At 41.7% G+C, this 19,403-nt stretch overlaps 2 protein-coding genes across 51 annotated transcripts; one reads left to right on the forward strand and one right to left on the reverse strand.

The window, feature by feature from the left end:
• Nucleotides 1-531: 531 nt before the first annotated feature.
• LOC109905774 (SH3 domain-binding glutamic acid-rich-like protein) lies at nucleotides 532-11,854 on the reverse strand. 50 transcript variants are annotated; one of them, XM_031790950.1, is made up of 13 exons: nucleotides 11,666-11,854; nucleotides 10,930-11,115; nucleotides 10,716-10,796; nucleotides 10,187-10,363; nucleotides 8,345-8,533; nucleotides 7,301-7,327; nucleotides 7,177-7,203; nucleotides 6,223-6,249; nucleotides 5,422-5,445; nucleotides 5,049-5,075; nucleotides 4,127-4,156; nucleotides 2,474-2,537; nucleotides 532-1,560 (listed from the first exon to the last, which is right to left on the reverse strand). In XM_031790950.1, exons 1-12 carry the CDS (start codon nucleotides 11,708-11,710, stop codon nucleotides 2,517-2,519), a joined length of 861 nt encoding a protein of 286 aa, XP_031646810.1. In that variant the 5' UTR covers nucleotides 11,711-11,854; the 3' UTR covers nucleotides 532-1,560; nucleotides 2,474-2,516. The 50 variants fall into 50 exon arrangements, with proteins under 50 accessions (XP_031646810.1, XP_031646812.1, XP_031646811.1 ...); XM_031790952.1 differs by having other exon boundaries at nucleotides 4,136-4,156; nucleotides 7,301-7,330; XM_031790951.1 differs by having other exon boundaries at nucleotides 2,474-2,534; nucleotides 7,301-7,330.
• Nucleotides 11,855-12,903: 1,049 nt separating this feature from the next.
• On the forward strand, nucleotides 12,904-19,396 carry LOC109887505 (lebercilin-like protein). Its single transcript, XM_031791433.1, has 7 exons — nucleotides 12,904-13,186; nucleotides 13,286-13,565; nucleotides 13,702-13,948; nucleotides 15,136-15,273; nucleotides 17,693-17,997; nucleotides 18,173-18,263; nucleotides 18,573-19,396. Exons 1-5 carry the CDS (start codon nucleotides 12,904-12,906, stop codon nucleotides 17,777-17,779), a joined length of 1,035 nt encoding a protein of 344 aa, XP_031647293.1. The 3' UTR covers nucleotides 17,780-17,997; nucleotides 18,173-18,263; nucleotides 18,573-19,396.
• The last annotated feature ends 7 nt before the right edge of the window (nucleotides 19,397-19,403 follow it).

Genomic DNA, 19,403 nt, shown 5'->3' on the forward strand with positions numbered 1-19,403 from the left:
TCACTCCCACAGTCCCAGTGAGAACAATGCCATTGAAATTCCCCCAGTCTACAGAGGCTTCATGGCAGCTCCCCTCCCTCTTCAGGAGAATGGGTCTGGACAGACATCATGACCTGTATGTGAATTTAGAGGGAGAACATTGATCACTGTAATGCCAACCGACCAAAAGTATGCTGTGTTCCAAGGGAGAGCACATACGGTAAGGACTCAGACCTCTGCCGATTTTGATATGCAAGGCATGTCTTCAAAAGAGAGCACAAAATATCACATTTCTAGGACAAATTCACAAAACTCACACTTGTAATACTTTATGCATATGTGGACATAAATGTGTTCTTGGTTTTCTTTTCCACTGAATTCTTTTCACGGTGCAATACCCTCCTCCCTAGCTCTTTCTGGAGTCCCCAGAGATAGGCTTTACACTGAGCTACATCCTGTTGACTTGACCTTGCACTGCCCAGCCCTAACATTGTACACTGATCTATAAATAAAACCCAATGAATTGAAAATAGAACATAATAGGCCATGGGGAGCTGTTCACACCATTAAACTTTATTGGCATTTCACTTCTCTTACATCTAGGGGGATCTCTTAGTCATCCACATCATTTTACATTCAACAAAGTACACAGTATATCAGCAGATAGTAACGTTCAGTGAATGGTGTCCAGTAGCTGCAAACACAGTCATAAAGCACGCTACATGAGGGTTGTCACTAGTTTCCACAGCCACAAAGTCATAATTATGGTTAAACCCCACCCATTTCTACAATTAATATTTTACCCAACCCAACCACACTGCTAACCTTATGGTTAACCCTAACCTTAAAGTAAGACCAAAAGCAATTTATGGAATCTGACTTTGTACACTAGCTTATGAAAGCTAGTGTAAACCCTACACAAGGGTCTTTCTCATGTTGGATTGAGACATAGAGTCACTGGGTTGCATTCACACATATAGATCTAACATATTTGCTGGCATCGAGTGAGAGGCACTGCATTGATAGATCTGTTTCAGTCTGAGATTATAAGTCCATTCAGAGTGATCTTCACTCGGATTCTCACAGGGTCATAGCTGTCGTCATTGACTGCTAAGTTGTTGGTGGTGACATGCTCATCATCCTATACAAACTGTGGTATAAAACTACCATTTTCAATTTGAAACATGAGAAGTATGTTTGAAATCTTTAAAACACTTAACATATGACTGTATGTACAATTAGAAAAGCTGCTGGAAAAAAAAAACTGATAACACTATGTAATTGTGCTACACACTGGATGGAAGCTACCATAAACTAACAACGTTATACAAATGAAGTACAGCAACACATCTTCTCTAGTCCTAGTCCCCTACGCAATATAAACATCTGGTAAAACAGGGGGTTATCTCTGGAGTATGGGTGGGCCGTACAGACAGTGTGTGATTGGCAGGTTTCAGCCAGCAGGGTCCAGCAGGGGAACATGTGCATTCACAGTGAGCAGGTGGGGGCATCGTGGGTAGTGGGATGGGTGTGGGACGGTCTGAGGGGTCAGGAAGGATCGGAACAGGGGGTCTCTCGAGGCTGGAAGACAAAAAAAGGTCACCAATGCGCCGCTGTTAGTGGCTGTGGGTCCTAAGCTTCCAGTCACCATGGTGCCCAAACTGCCCATGCCTCCCTGAGTGCCAGTCCCTCCCGAGGCTCTTCAGTAGCTCACTTAACTGCTTTCTCTAACTGGGCGTGACAGGTTTTTTTTTCAGGGGGGGGGGGGGGGGGTTGTGGTGGGCTATGCCATCCGATCAAAGTCTCAGGCTGTTCCCTCTCATCAACCCAAATATCTCCTGAAGAGAGCAGAGTCTTTTCCTACACTACTGGAGAGTGGCGATGAGTGCGGCTTTGAAGATTACGATTATTATTATCATCATCACTGCCGCAGGAAAAGAAAAGAGAATTCGTGAGATACAGTTTTATATGGATGTTCTTTGGATCCTTCAGGCATTCTGTGCTTGCTAAAGCTTTTTGTGTAGAGACTGATGACAGTCCCTGTTAAATAGACCAATGCTCTGTTCACTCTAGCTTCTCTGACAGAACACTTATGAAAACACACAGCTACCAATACAGAACAGCAACAGTGTACATTACATACAGGGATTATATCCTCACTTTACACTGGTTGGTTATGTGGTTTTCTAGGATTGATATATGTAATCTGTTTGATATCATACAGATTATAACCTAGGTACATGTAGGGCACTAAACAATTCAATGGTTTAATAATTCCAGTATGACAAGACATTTGCTAAAAGGGTCAAAAAGGCACAGAGTAATACATGTACTGAATAGTTTCCTATTTAAATTACTCTAGAAAGACATTCAGTAACAAGAAAACATGTTTATGAGATGCAGCCATCAGTTCACTGCAAACTACATGCTCTAATACTGCCACCCAGTGGCAGAGAAGACAATTCCAATTAAGCAATAAATGAGTGTATTTTACCTGGGCAGTAGTAAATCACATCCTAAACCTTTCCTGGCTGTTACTACTCGTCCTCTTCTTCCTGCTGAGAAAAGAAAAGTGAGTAATGGCAACGTTGATGACAAGGTAAAGCAAGTCATTGTAAATAAGAATTTGTTCTTAACTGACTTTCCTAGTTAAATAAAGGTTCAATTAAAATAAAAAAGAAGAGAGAACAAAGATATCCCACTCAGTACTATCAATATAAGAGCCAAACTGTAGTTTAACTCCAAAGCGCCCGTCTTAAATGAAGTGATATCACTCAGCTGTGCTTGATTACAGTTTAGAAAGATTAGTGAGAAGTGGAAAAACTGATTTCATTCAGATAAGGCAGTCATCATCATCAATAACCATAACAAAGATTCAGTAGAATATTCAGTAGAAGGCTTCTCAAAGTGGAACAAGGTGAACACTGGCGAGAACTGTTTCTTCTTTCTCCTTTGCATAGGGGGGGGGGGGGTCCAGCAGAGGGGAAAAGGAAAAGTTATTGTGTATAGTTGGGTTAAAAGGGAGTAAAACCATATTACATTCCACGGGAGGCATCAAGAAAACAGGTAGGAGAGATGAGGATGGGAAGACGTTAGGAATATCTCCATTACTTAGGCCAAGGGAACAAGTTATCCACAGGGACAAGGCACCATTCCCTTAACTGCCAGTGAAGGAGTAAGAGTAGTGTGGGCCTTTAAGCAAGGCCCTCTATGAGGTGGTGTCATACGATGTGAAACTGCAAGGCACTGCATACTTCACAAATCATCCGACCACATTCACTCCAAGGTGCATGTGTTGGGTTGAGCATGTTGTTGCTCTAATGCAATTAGCTACATTTCTACAAATGTAAATAGCCTTTACGCTATGGGTGACATTTTAAAAAGGTGATACAGTGCAATTATTTAGTCCTGTGACCAAGTAATTCACTGTTTTTAATGACTACGTAACAGACAACTTGCTTGTGGATATAGTGCTTGCTGTGTATTCAAGATTTGATAAATAATGTCCACAATAACAAATGATTTAAAGCAGTGTAATCTGGTGCAACATATCTGACACTGCCAAGATCTTGTTGTGGGGGAGCATTGCACAATAACAAACAGTCCATTCATCTTCTGCTGTGCTTGTCCTGTCCACACACAGTCTCAACTCTCCTCCGAAAGAGAAGCCATGCCAATGGCTTTTTAAACATCACGGTTGTCATCAAGTTCTGGTCAAGTCACTAGGGATCCCTATGCAACACCGTAAGATCCAGTTCACAAGCATGTCTATGTGTCAGACTTGTGATCATGTGCGCAGGGGCAGATCTTGACACCAAACGATGCATGTCACCTGTTATGAAACATCCACTGGCACAATGCTACAGAATACTCAAGCCTCCACGTAAACCAATGGGCAATGACCTCATCTCAGTCGAACTGCATCAAAACCAGAACCAGAGTCCAGAGAAAATCCAATCATTTCCAAAGATTAAAGACAGCATAGCACAGGAGTGATGCTGGCAGCCTTGGGGAATAAGAAAGTAGAGAGCTCTTCACAAACCCACACTAAATCCACATATGAAGGAGTAGCGTCATGCATAGGATCCATTTACTCCACGTCAGGGGCCACACCATGCAATGGGCTGGGAGCACAGCCAGAATATACCTCTGTTACCTCTGGGGCCTCTTCTTCTTCCTAAGGATGGGGATAGCAGGGGTTTTGAGCATTTCAAAGGCAAGAGATACAATGGCCTATATTTGAGATAAGTGAAACGGCATGTCACTAAGGAGACTACAAGAGGGAGGAAAACCCTGTGCTACTTAATGTTCCCACTATTATTATTATTACCATAAGTGTACCGAATGACTGTGTTCGCGATGTTGTGTCTGTCATGCTGCACACCATCAGTTATTTGTACCACAGAGACCACCACCCATGCAGAAGCAGAGACAAATAGAGAGATAGAGACAGGGAAAGGGTGTTTCCAATCTAAGATCCACAGAAGATGCCACAAATTACAACCAGAGGAAACTATCTCAACCTCACTGACTGACTCTTCTTGCTCCTGCAATGAAGGTATAGGAGGTGGAGGAGAGCAAGAAAGGGGAGAAAGAACAGAGCAGAAGGAGAGAGAGCAAAAAGCAGTGTGTGTGTGAGAGAGACAGAGGGAGGGAGAAAGAGAGAGAGAGAGAAACAGACAGAGAGGGAAGAGAGAGAGAGACAGAAAGGGAGAGAGAGAGAAAGTGAAGACTATTCTAAAATCACTATGAATGACAATGTTGGGTTTCTCTATTATGGTCTGTGTTCTGATGGCTACCAGAGTTACCATGTTGCTCATACAACAATTGAGATATCATTATCTGGCATGAGTGAGAGGGCTAAAGAAATACAGTAAGGGCTACAGTCTGTTCAGATGCCATACGTCGGTGAGATAGGTTTGTTTAATCTACATAAAAAGTAGTGGAGGAGGAAATTGAAGGAATGTTGAATAAACTCTGCAAGGTGTGGACGCAAGAAAAGCAGCATTGATAGAATGATGGAGAGGTAGAGGGGGGACAAATGTAGTTTAAAACACATATCAATCTACCTCAAGCTGTCGCAGCTCTTCTTCCTCCTAGAAAGGACGAGATTAAGTGTCAGTGGTGTGAATGGAGAGGTCAGAGGTGACACCAGAGGCATGCGCTATAGGAAAAGTCCGTTATTTTTTTATGGAATCTACATGTATAGTTCAGGCTGGCAGGAAGGAAGCAGCTACAGGACTAGGGAAGAAATTAGGAAGAAGAAGGCTAAAAGAGAGGGGACAGACAGACAGAGGTTCGGAGGGAGTGAACACAGGCTACGGATGAGGGGCAAACGGCAGATAGATCACACAAAGCCTTCTGATCTCTGCCAGACAAACCCACACAGCTGGTGACTAAGGGAACAACCGGAGAAATTCACAGCCGCAGACACCCAGTTACCTCCGACCCCAAATCCTCTTCTCCCTGGAAAACCAAACCAAGAGACGGGGAAAGGGGCAAAGGGGGGGAGGGGTCAATGTGTGGAGGAGGTACAAGGAGATGCTGGAGGAAGAGACCCTCTTGCAAATAGCTTTACATGCATGATTCAACATGAACCAAGCTGGAGCCCTAAAATATTTAGACAAACTGAATTATCTTTATGTGACTTTATTGGATTTATTTAGATGTACAATCCTTGTTACTGTATCTGTTTGAACTACTTATACAAGATATCTTTCAATGTAGACACTAAACAGAGTAGCAGCTAAACGAGCATGACATATTTCTAAATAAAATCATAAAAATATTTTATCAAATGACAAATATGAATGTTATTGACTAGAGTATCTAATGATTATGTCTCTAAGGTGGCATGTCATAGAACAAATCAGTAGTGTTCTAAAACTGTGTCAAGGATTAAGATGAAATGCATCCGAACATACAGCAATCCCTCCACAGCAGACCTGTGGAAAATGGGAAGGGGTCAAAAACAACAAAAGTGGATCTGGAGTTGTAAGTCATGGGACTTCAAAGGAAGAGGGGTTTCAAGCATTCAACATTACACAAGAAAAGCTACAACAAAGAAGACTGTGAGGTTAGTTGTCTGGATGTCGGACATAGATCACAATCACAAGGATGCCAACAAACTATATTAAAACTGAACACCCAAGGCCCTTAGCACAGAAATTGAGACTACAGTATATAATGGATACGATTTAAGGACTGAACACTACAGCTATAGAACATTCAAAGTAGATCTACCTCAGAAACCGGCTGATCGTCTTCTCCCTAAAACAACGAATAGCAGTGATTAGCTTTGGATCAACTCGCTAGCTTTCACCAGGTTACTCGTAACTAGGAAATAGAGATTTTAACAAATTGATTATTACTACAATCCAATAACATCACAAGTGCTTTGATATCTATTGACACGTTGCACATAAATACTGAAGGATATATTCAGTTGAACTTATTCAATAGCATATAACTTTATATCTTATCAATAACGAGTTTATAGTGGTTCACTCTGTAGAGAACAACAGTGCCCTGGGTAACACGAACACATGTCTTGGTTTACTCTGCGTCTGTTTGTTTGTGCCACAGCACATTTTATTCAATACCAGCATTCGCTTCTGAACCCAACAGAACACAAAAGAGGTATGAGACATTAAAATAATGTGATATTTGACCTTTTCTGATCAGTCAGGCTTTTGCCTTCATATAACATTTACCATTCTCAATACAGCTTTCAAGTCACAATAAAACCATTTATTAATTAATTAAGCTGCTGTTGCAAGTGTATACAGATGGCATGTTATTAACATGTATGACGTAATCATGTTTTGTTACAATGGCTAGCGGACATTGCTGGGCCTGGGACTGGGCCTGGGCAAAGAAACTTCATAGTACTGATTTATAATCAGTGACTATGGCCAGGAAAACGTAGACCTAACATGCTTATTTCCCTTTTAGACCTACATGTATATGCTTTGTTGAGAATAGTTGAATGACTAAAATATATACACGATAATAATTTAGAGTTAAATAAAGGCGCAGTGTACTGTAGTATGGAACCATGTGTCTGGTCTATTGGATCCAGGCTAAGAGCGTTTTTTAGTGGGGCAGATGGCACAATACAGAGAGCAGTGGCTGTTGTTATTCATGACAATTCCCTTCATATCAGGCATTACTCCGGTGGACAGTGTCGCCTGTTACCTTAGCCTCCTCATCCTCTACTTCTTCCTGTTTCGGGATAAGAGAGAAAAAGAGTGAGACTGAAACATCACTCCTACATTTTAATTTTATTTCAATATTTTTCAGAAATGTAAAAACACTTTACCTGGGCTTCTTCCTGCTTCACTGGGGCCTTCTGACAGAAAGAGGAGAAAATAGAAAAGATTGTGTATTAGTATCTTTACAATGAGAGCATGACCTCAAGGAGGCATATGGGAAACAGAACCTCTCCTCAAACTTGAGACACTTATACATGGGAGGTTGTGCAACTTGAACAGATCTCCCAGATCAGGCACATTGAAGAACATGTGTGGATTTCCAGAGGACCCCCACCAACACTTACACACCTAGACATGGATGTACAGTAGAACTACACATACACACCTAGACATGGATGGACAGTAGAACTACACATACACACTTAGACATGGATGGACAGTAGAACTACACATACACACCTAGACATGGAGACACATACTACACATACACACCTAGGCATGGAGACACATACTACACATACACACCTAGACATGGAGACACATACTACACATACACACCTAGACATGGAGACACATACACACCTAGGCATGGAGACACATACTACACATATACACCTAGACATGGAGACACATGTATGTGTATGTGTATTACTGCATGGTCGGAACTAGAAGCACAAGTATTTCGCTACACTTGCATTAACATCTGCTAACCATGTGTATGTGACCAATAAAATTAGATTTTTGACATACTATACATACACACCTAGACATTGATGTGGAACAAAGAACATAGTACATAGCACAAATCAAGAACAAATGATGACACAAGGCTGCAAATGGAGTCAATTAAAACAAAAATACAAAACAGCCAACAAAGAGATTACAGTTAACTGCTCCAGAACAGAAGAGTGGTTAAACATACAACAGATCGAAGGAATAATAGAACAGTCAACAGAAACAGCTACAGAACAGTCAATTGAAACAGTTATGGGACAGTCAATATAACAGTGGGTTAGTATGGTCCAGAGTTGAGGAGGAGAAGAGGACAACAGGAGCTCGAGGGAAACAAAACCCTGAGGTAGTGGAAAAGACAATATTAAAGAGATGGAGGAGAGGAGATGCCACAGCATGGGATTCTGGGAGCCAATTACAGTGTCTTCTGTGGCTTCCTCTGTGTCTTCGACCGCCTCCTCCTCCTCCTTTGCCACCTTCTCTTCTGCGGCGGCGTCTTCTTCTGTGGCCTCTTCTGCTGCCTCCTCTCCTGTTTCTCCTCCCACCTCTGCTTCCACCTCCTCTGTGTGTTCATCTCCATTGAACTCCTCCATCGGGACCTCTCTTTTCTAGAGTGAAAACAACAATGTGCCATCAAGGGGGAAAAAACTATGTGTTAGAATAGGAATGACACAGCAGCTGTCATGGGCACATATCAAACACCAAGAGGGGAGCAGCCCTACTGCTGGAGTCACATGTTCAAAGACATCACAGAGTAAGGCATCAGCATCAGCAGCTCCTCTGAGTAAAGAAAAATGCATGAATAAATTAAGGGGAATTACATATGGCTGCAAGATGATGAATATCAGTATATTGTGCTGTGGAGAGAAATGAGAGATTTGCAATGATGTATTGTGTAGCAAGGAAGACTGCATATTATCACACTGCCGGAAGCCAGCTAAATCAGTACAGTCAACAGTATCAATAAAATAACTGTCATTACCTCAACATCGCAACTTAAATGGAAAATAAACTGGCCTGGTACTCTGGAGAACAGCGAAAGCAGAGGGCTCAATTTGCACTCTTCTGGAAACCGCACCATCTAAAAGCCAGTGGGATTTATTAGAGGAAAATCACAGGTTCCGCTGGGCAATATGTATCTGCTGTCCCTGGCCCCCTCCTTGAAAAAAATAAACAATTCCTTTCTCTGTGATGCTCATGCACCAGCATCCCAAAGTGAGTTGAGAAGTTTAAGTTTGCCTAATGTACTTCTTTTTAAATAAATCTCCATATAAATGTTCATATCATCATTTTTTACAACAGCATCAGCATGCTCTTCTGTAAGAACAATCCTATTATACAAATTATTAATTTGAAAAAGAATGACCTGATTCCCAATCATCTGCTATCTATTGAATAGAAATCATATATATAATATCATAAAATTATTATAAACACTTGATGTGCTTTGCAAAAACTACAGATGAAATATAAACACAATGAAACACTATTAAAGTGAGAAATGTACACGTTAATTAATGAGGCATGGTTACACTGTGCTTAAACCAACTCTAAATTGACACTCATCCATGCAATGAGAGGATTAGCAACATTACTGGTTACTTGGTAATCGTCCATGGAAAATGAAACCAACAGGAGTTAACTGGAGAAATGGTTAAGGTTATGCTGGATGGGAGGAAATTGGGGGAGAAATGGTTAAGGTTATGCTGGATGGGAGGAAACCGGGGGAGAAATGGTTAAGGTTATGCTGGATGGGAGGAAACCGGGGGAGAAATGGTTAAGGTTATGCTGGATGGGAGGAAATCGGGGGAGAAATGGTTAAGGTTATGCTGGATGGGGGAGAAATGGTTAAGGTTATGCTGGATGGGAGGAAATCGGGGGAGAAATGGTTAAGGTTATGCTGGATGGGAGGAAATCGGGGGAGAAATGGTTAAGGTTATGCTGGATAGGAGGAAACCGGGGGAGAAATGGTTAAGGTTATGCTGGATGGGAGGAAAACTGGGGGGGAATTGGTTAAGGTTATGCTGGATGGGAGGAAACCGGGGGAGAAATGGTTAAGGTTATGCTGGATAGGAGGAAACTGGAGGGGAAATGGTTAAGGTTATGCTGGATGGGAGGAAACCGGGGGAGAAATGGTTAAGGTTATGCTGGATGGGAGGAAACCGGGGGAGAAATGGTTAAGGTTATGCTGGATGGGAGGAAACAGGGGGAGAAATGGTGAAGGTGAGACAGGGACTGAGGGGATAAAAGAAAGGCATTACTAGTGAGTCATCATCAAGAATCTCCTCCTCAACCTCCTCAGCTTCAAGGTTCTCTTCATCCTCAGCATCATCAGTTCCATTCTCAACGGTCTCACTCTCAACGGTCTCAATCTCAACAGTCCCATTTTCAACAGGCCCATTCTCAAGGATAAATGCCTTTTCAGCCTCTTTCGCTTCCTGCACCAAGAAAAATTGTCAGGTTGTTTAACACAGTTGCATCATCCTCAACTAGCGTAGCATACATGTCACATCGTATCCCTCTCACACAATTAACCTCACTAACTCCTGCTTGCCCTCCAAATGAATATGATATACAGTATGGAGTGTAAGCAGCCATGTCTGAGCAAAAACAAACTAGGACAATACATGACTGAGAATGTCAGCTAAATGAACATTAAAACAGCCTGAGTTTATTTGCATTTTAAAATCCCTTGAGTGGAAAACAGGTTGTGTTGTTGTAATCTTAAACTCAAAAGCAATATAAACATAATTTTCATTTTAGAAAAGTAAGTGAAAGTTGAATTCCAACCTTGGATCCTGGAGGAGGTGGCAGACCCAGGAAGGCAAACACTGCATTGTCTTCTTTAGCGTCAAAGAATGTCTCGTAGTCCTGTGGTAAAAGACAAATGAGACATTTCAGTTTAGTCTCTAATTGTTCTCTCAGCATTTTAATGGACATTTTCTCCCCAGCTTTACCTGGGCCTATTAGTTACCACACCTTCTACATGATATTTTATGCTCACCCCACAGTAGCTCTCTTCATTGAAGATCTGAGGGGGTAGGGGGATCCCGTTGGTGGGCTTTTTCTCCACAGGGACATTTTCCCTCATCCACATGCGGTTGTCCTCATTGCAGGCAATGTCCAATGGAGCGTAGTCCACTTTCAGGGCCTCCAGGAACCCAAGCACATCCTGTTGCTTCTTTTTGATCTGGACCATCACACAGGTGTACAGACAGACAACACAGTATAGATAGGCTTCTGCTTTTTTCTATCATTAGGTTGGGGAGAGCAGAGTAGAAGACACTAATACATTAAGGAAACATTTTTACTTTTTGTTTTATATTTTCTGGACAAAGAATCAGTTCACACATCATATATATATATCATATATATTCTTTGATATTGTAGATTAGGTTTGAAGTTATCCAAATATATTCCAGAAGGTTCTGCAAGTGAATGCATGGTGATTCATTTTCAACAGATTGCTATTGCAGGTTTGGAATGTGATCTCAGCGACGGTCGAGATATATAAGGAAACTCGAGTTGTCCTAGTGCTCCTTAACTGAGAAGTTAGACCAAATAACGGTACTAAAAGTTGACAAACCGCTAAATTGCCTAGGCCTATAATAACCTAAACCGATTTGGATTTGTTTGCCAGTTACATAAATGCATGTACTAAGAGCTGAACAATAGTCATGGGAAACCGGCCAACAAAGTTAATTTAGGATTTAATAACAAAGACTCGGGTAAATGCTTACCGCTGTCGATCCTGATGAAGAAGCTAGAAATACTTTTATAACCATTTTGTTACGGCGTGTTCTGTAGAATGAGGTACTAACGTAGGTTATTAAAGATACAGGCTGCCTCCCCTAATAGTATAGCGTACCCAGGACATTACTCTGCGAACACAAGCCACACCACTGAGGCTATTTTTGTCCCCAAACCCTCCATCACCGCAGGATTGGTGGGCCAGGTTTTATGCGTGCAGCGCTGACCGAGTGATTGGCAACTAGAGCTGTCTGTCGGCATGGGGACCACAAAGTTAGTTTGCAGCTACATGCAAAGTGCATATATGGACAGAAATAGCCACTGACCAACAGAGCAACTAGTGAAAATAATACCAAGAGTTAAAGCGGGCAGTTGAAATGTATGCATATTGTTGGACCATGATTATCTATAGGCCTAACAGTTTTGTTGTGGTTGTAAATCTACAGGGCACATCTTTATTTGTTTAACTTATTATAGGCAAATGTATATTTTTGTTGTTGTAGTATATACTGAAAGTTTATTAAAAAAACAATTGCAAACGAAGTCTAATGTAATTGTTTTACTAAAAAACAATTAGTTTATATACAAATTAGGATGGTGTGGTCTCTAATTCTCCCAAAAGCAGTCAGTTCTAAGAAATTTCCCATGATTAAGGAATGTATTAACATTCCTTGCCTATGATTTGCCCATATAATTCGAATATATTAAGCGATCAACAGCCAGAAAACTATATTTCCCCTGGTCCTATTCAATGAGCACGCTTGTTTCTACGGCAACCTAAAATACCATTTCAGAGACAGCCAGCCAACAACATAATCTGTCAATGACTCTCTTGCTCATGAAGATACATAATAATTTATTTGAATGCAAGTTAGTGGGGGGGGGGGGGACATTTCGATTTTTAAAAATAATGTAATGTAAGGATAGCATTGGCATGGAGAATTATTAGGCTTGGTTGTTAGCTTTGTAGAATAGTTGAAGTCAGGAAACATTTTTATCAAGGCAAGGAATGTCTGTCACTCTCTCTGTCTTCTAGACCTATCTAGATAACGTTAGATTAGCTAAATGTATTAAACTATTCATGAATGTAAGTAGGCTATAGTTGAAAGTATAGATTGTTTTGGTTCTTATCATTTCACATACAGTGTGGCTAAATGAACTACTTCAGCTAATTGGATATCTGTCTACTATATTACAGAAACTGGTGCGGGCTTATCTTTGGGGACACATGTCTCTGAGGCTGAGACACCACAGCAGAGGCATAGTGCAGCAGGACAATGCTAACTATGAAGTGGGTGCAGGCGATGCAGACTCAAGCTGCTCCTCAGGCCAGTTCACCTCCTCCAGGTCAAGCAAGGGATACAGCAGTAGGACCGGCAGCAGGGAAGACTCTCAGGGGTCATCCACCCAGTCAGACTACAAGGAGGAGGCTGACACTACTGCAAATAGGACCCTTTCCCTCTCACCAAGCAAGAAGCCGGGTCTAACCACGAAGACAGAGAAAGCACGAAGTGTGTGATATCAATCTGATATTACATATCTTCTCATTGCTACAGACAGTCTACCTATAATGACATAAGTGTAGGCCTATAGGCCGAGATGGTTTGCAGCATATTCCCATGTAAGCATCACACTTTGGTGCAAAAAGAAGACAAACACTCTTTCAAGGAACCACAAGGCCTCTCGCTTCCCTCCAATCAAGCCCCTGCAGGGCTCAAACCAGCGCACCAGTTCTGCCCACAGGCACCGCATCAAGGAACTCAACAGTCAAGTGTGGGAGCTACAGCAGCAGTTGAGTGGTGTCGCCACAGAGAACAAGTTGCTAAAGCAGCTCCAGGGCCGCCACGCGGTGGTGCTACAGCGCTTCCAGGATTCACAGAGTGGCCTTCCACCGGGTATGCTGCAGTAAAAAAAAATGAATAATTGATTTATAACACAGCTATAACAAACTCCTAATCAGCTAACAACAATAATCTGATCTTGTAGCATTGGCTAAGGTCATAAAGTTTTGCACCCACCCACACCGTCAGGTTCTGGCCAAGCACGGAAACGCGATGCGCGCTCTGCAGGAGCTCCAGCGTAAAGCCCGCAACCGCCGCAACTGTCTATCCAGGCGTCTGAGGGGCACAAAGGAGGAGCTGCTGCGCACCAAGGACGCTCTGTACCGGCTGCAGCTGCTCAGCGAGGACTGCAGCCTGGAAGAGAGGGAAGAGCTGAGCCACAGGCTGGCCCTGATCACTGTGGACCTACACAGGAAGAACAAGAGGATACAGGTACAGTACATGCACTCACATGGCAGGGCTGACTCCAACAGCACCCTCCATCCCACTGCTGGCTTGCTTCTGAAGCTTAGGCAGGTTGGTCCTGGATGGGAGACCAGATGCTGCTGGATGTGGTGTTGGAAGGCCAGTGGGAGGTACACTTTCCTCTGGTCTAAAACATAATATTCCAATGCCCCAGGGCAGTGATTGGGGACATTGCCCTGTGTAGGGTGCCGTCTTTCAGATGGGACGTTAAATGGGTGTCCTGACTCTCTGTGGTCACTAAAGATCACATGGCACTTATCGTGTGTTAACCCTGGTGTCCTGGCTAAATTCCCAATCTGGCCTTCATACTATCATGATCACCTAATCATCCCGTTTACCCTAAAGCCAACACCTCATTTGGCCGCCTTTCGTTCCAGTACTCTGCTGCCTGTGACTGGAACGAATTGCAAAAATCGCTGAAGTTGGAGACTTTTATCTCCCTCACCAACTTCAAACATCAGCTATCTGAGCAGCTAACCGATCGCTGCAGCTGTACATAGTCTATTGGTAAATAGCCCACCCTTTTTCACCTACCTCATCCCCATACTGTTTTTATTTATTTACTTTTCTGCTCTTTTGCACACCAATATCTCTACCTGTACATGACCATCTGATCATTCATCACTCCAGTGTTAATCTGCAAAATTGTAATTATTTGCCTACCTCCTCATGCCTTTTGCACACATTGTATATAGACCCCCCCTTTGTTTTCTACTGTGTTATTGACTTGTTAATTGTTTACTCCATGTGTAACTCTTTGTTGTATGCTCACACTGCTATGCTTTATCTTGGCCAGGTCGCAGTTGCAAATGAGAACTTGTTCTCAACTAGCCTGGTTAAATAAAGGTGAAAAAAAAATAAAAAATACAAAAAAAAAAATAAAATTGGCTCATTCATCCCCAGGTTGTTGCTGTAACTGAGAATGTGTTCTCAGTCAACTTACCTGGTAAAATGAGGGTTAAATAAATGTTCACAGGCCAGGTGGATGTTTGGATTGAAACTGATTGGGTTTTCAACTCTGTCCATTTGTATTGGTCTTCTATGGGGAGACCGATATAGGTGGACAGGGTCAACACAGTTATGCTAGATTGATAATGCACACATAGTACCACAATGTTATATCTGTAGTGAAATGTAAATAAATTGTGTTGCAGGACTTAGAAAGGAATCTTGAGCTGAGCCAGATATCCTTCAATCAACCTCTTGCCACAGAAACAAGGAAGACCAATGAAGCCAGAGAGCTGTCTGATTACCTCCAGGCACAGATCAATCTGTTGACCAAAAAAATCGAAGTAAGTTTATAAAGAACTTGAGAGCAGCAACATACAGAGTGTAAAAAACATTAGAAATACCTTCCTAATATGTCCCCACCAGGTCAGTCTATGTCATGGCAAGAGCAGGTATTCAGAAATGTTTTGTACAATCAGTGTAGGTAAACTGTTCCAGATCTTAGTAGATTTGGAACAGTACTGTTGTTTGAAAGAATGGTAATGTGATTTAGCTCACAGTACTGCAATGTAAACACAAGAGGGAGTCTAATACAGCTATATTTCTGAAGGAATAATTGAAGGTTGGAGTAAAATACCCATTTCCTAAACTTGCCTGGCTACCCAAACGCTACACCACACCCACGGACTTTAGTTTCTTCTCCGCAATGAATCTGGATCTGAGTACCTCCCCGACAATTTATATAATGTAAATACATTATAACCATTCTAATTGGTCCCAGAAAACGATGGGTTGGGCCAGAGCCAGAACACACATGGGTAAAGCTGTGTTTTGAAAATTAATAATTGGCTTTGATACTCTAATTGATTAGAGATGATCCAATCGCTGATTACTTTATTTTGTACAACACCCCTCATTTTGACATCCCCACAAACAACTTAAAAGATGGCAGTTTCAGACTGAAGTACAGTGCCTTGCGAAAGTATTCGGCCCCCTTGAACTTTTGCCACATTTCAGGCTTCAAACATAAAGATATAAAACTGTATTTTTTTTGTGAAGATTCAACAACAAGTGGAACACAATCATGAAGTGGAACGACATTTATTGGATATTTCAAACTTTTTTAACAAATCAAAAACTGAAAAATTGGGCGTGCAAAATTATTCAGCCCCTTTACTTTCAGTGCAGCAAACTCTCTCCAGAAGTTCAGTGAGGATCTCTGAATGATCCAATGTTGACCTAAATGACTAATGATGATAAATACAATCCATCTGTGTGAAATCAATTCTCCGTATAAATGCACCTGCACTGTGATAGTCTCAGAGGTCCGTTAAAAGCGCAGAAAGCATCATGAAGAACAAGGAACACACCAGGCAGGTCCGAGATACTGTTGTGAAGAAGTTTAAAGCTGGATTTGGATACAAAAAGATTTCCCAAGCTTTAAACATCCCAAGGAGCACTGTGCAAACGATAATATTGAAATGGAAGGAGTATCAGACCACTGCAAATCTACCAAGACCTGGCCGTCCCTCTAAACTTTCAGCTCATACAAGGAGAAGACTGATCAGAGATGCAGCCAAGAGGCCCATGATCACTCTGGATGAACTGCAGAGATCTACAGCTGAAGTGGGAGACTCTGTCCATAGGACAACAATCAGTCGTATATTGCACAAATCTGGCCTTTATGGAAGAGTGGCAAGAAGAAAGCCATTTCTTAAAGATATCCATAAAAAGTATCGTTTAAAGTTTGCCACAAGACACCTGGGAGACACACCAAACATGTGGAAGAAGGTGCTCTGGTCAGATGAAACCAAAATGGAACTTTTTGGCAACAATGCAAAACGTTATGTTTGGCGTAAAAGCAACACAGCTCATCACCCTGAACACACCATCCCCACTGTCAAACATGGTGGTGGCAGCATCATGGTTTGGGCCTGCTTTTCTTCATCAGGGACAGGGAAGATGGTTAAAATTGATGGGAAGATGGATGGAGCCAAATACAGGACCATTCTGGAAGAAAACCTGATGGAGTCTGCAAAAGACCCTGAGACTGGGACGGAGATTTGTCTTCCAACAAGACAATGATCCAAAACATAAAGCAAAATCTACAATGGAATGGTTCAAAAATAATCATATCCAGGTGTTAGAATGGCCAAGTAAAAGTCCAGACCTGAATCCAATCGAGAATCTGTGGAAAGAACTGAAAACTGCTGTTCACAAATGCTCTCCATCCAACCTCACTGAGCTCCAGCTGTTTTGCAAGGAGGAATGGGAAAAAATGTCAGTCTCTCGATGTGCAAAACTGATAGAGACATACCCCAAGCGACTTACAGCTGTAATCGCAGCAAAAGGTGGCGCTACAAAGTATTAATTTAAGGGGTCTGAATAATTTTGCACGCCCAATTTTTCAGTTTTTGATTTGTTAAAAAAGTTTTAAATATCCAATAAATGTCGTTCCACTTCATGATTGTGTCCCACTTGTTGTTGATTCTTCACAAAAAAATACAGTTTTATATCTTTATGTTTGAAGCCTGAAATGTGGCAAAAGGTCGCAAAGTTCAAGGGGGCCGAATACTTTCGCAAGGCACTGTATGTAGCGAACATAAGAGCAGCGGACAAATTCAGTTTGAGTCATCGGGCAACTTGTAAACCTGCCTGGTGATAGATATCAGGATGATAACACTACATTTGAGAAATGAACATTTATTGTACATATTGCATTCTTGAGAAATGGCTTACTGATGCATTTAACACGAAATATAGGAAAGAGAGAGAGAATTGGAGATCCACAAAATCTACTCACATAGATTTCCAAAAGGCTGGAACAGAAAAGGTACAACGACATTATGAGCTACTTGAACTTTTAACATGTTCAACCCTTGATCCAGATCAAACATTTTTTAAACTTGAGGATTAATATATTTTGCCATTAACAGGAGCAAGAGAAACTAAATCTGTTCAAACAGATTACATATCCTCTCCCCATCGAGGCTCCGTGCCAATTTGAACTAGTCTATGCCTGTTCACTCCAGCATCTGAAGTTGGAGAAGCAGAAGAGTTTGAGCTGGGTATGTAAATGAGTTTCCTTCTCGCTCACATTCTGTGCAGAATGCTGTTTAAATGGGTAACGGTAAATAAAACATTTATTCAATATTGACAGATAAAAGCAAATATTAACTCCTTGATAAAAGTTTGTGTATTGAGTTCCAGTGTAAAGTTGATATATATTTTTTCTTTTTTTAGGAGTCCTTTGCAATTGGCTTCCCAGACAGAAGTGACACAGCAGACCCGTTAGTGGATGACAGAGGATCATACGATAATGAGCATTTTGCTGGTAAGGATTTTAAAAACTTTACTACAGCCTATTGGGACTACCAATAAATGCAAAGTTAAGGGGATATTGAGGAAAGAAATGTTTAAATTAGATTCTGAAGTGTGTACTCTCCAGTCACAGAGTATATGCAAACAAGAGAGCAAACACAAAAAACTCCCAAACATTGGGACTAATTAAAGCTCACGTAAGTAACAGGACTGAAATAACCGTTCGTTCCTGTGTCATGTTATATCCCAAAAAAAGACAAGAAAATTATGGCCCCAATTTTTTCATTTTTTATGTGCAAGCAACTATCCTATTTATCCACAGACGATGGAGTGCTGCATGGTGATTATGACAAGGAGGACCCACAACTTTAGGGTGAGGAGTATTGCCTTGCAGAGGAGGCAGCGAGTTCCCTCAAGGCTTCAGAAGGAGTGCAAACAGCCATTTGAAAGCCAGGTCCGGTACACTCTGGATGACTTTCTAAATACAGAACGTGCCAACATGGCCCTCAAATCCCCTCCCAGGACCAAGCACCTCTACACATTCAAAGAAACCATCCAGAACCTACACAGTGGGAAGCCTGCCTATGCCAGACATAGCCAAAGCCTGACAAAGAGCCCTCCTAAATACATCAAGAGCCAGGCCAGGGTGGAGAACCTGGGGTCTAGGGCGTATGAGCCCTCCTTCACTCTACCAGCAGAGAAGTGCCAAAGGCGTGACACCATGGACCCTCAACCGGAAGATGGCGTAGTCCGCAGCAAGAAGAGTATCTTGATGAAAGAGCTTTTTGGCCAGGCCCCAATCACTGATCCAAATGGCCATGCAGATCCAGAGTTCAAAGCACAGACCTGGACAGAACGTCCTCTTACCATACAGAAGACGCTAGCCCGGTCTCACCTGGGAGACCAAGATAATTTTTTATTGACCTAAGAATTATACAAAATTATAATATATTTGTATAATTTGATAAATTATTATTTATCTTCCATGGCAACTCAACACATTACTAAATGGAGTATTTGTATTCTGACACTATTGCTCATGACAAATTCCAAACTCCCTTGAAATCAGATTGTAATAAAAGCAACATTCAATGAAGATGCCACCTATCCACAATGGTACACATAGTTTTTTTTATAAAAGCCTCTCTAAAAT

Source organism: Oncorhynchus kisutch, linkage group LG15, assembly GCF_002021735.2.
Source record: "Oncorhynchus kisutch isolate 150728-3 linkage group LG15, Okis_V2, whole genome shotgun sequence".
Classification (NCBI taxonomy): domain Eukaryota; kingdom Metazoa; phylum Chordata; class Actinopteri; order Salmoniformes; family Salmonidae; genus Oncorhynchus; species Oncorhynchus kisutch.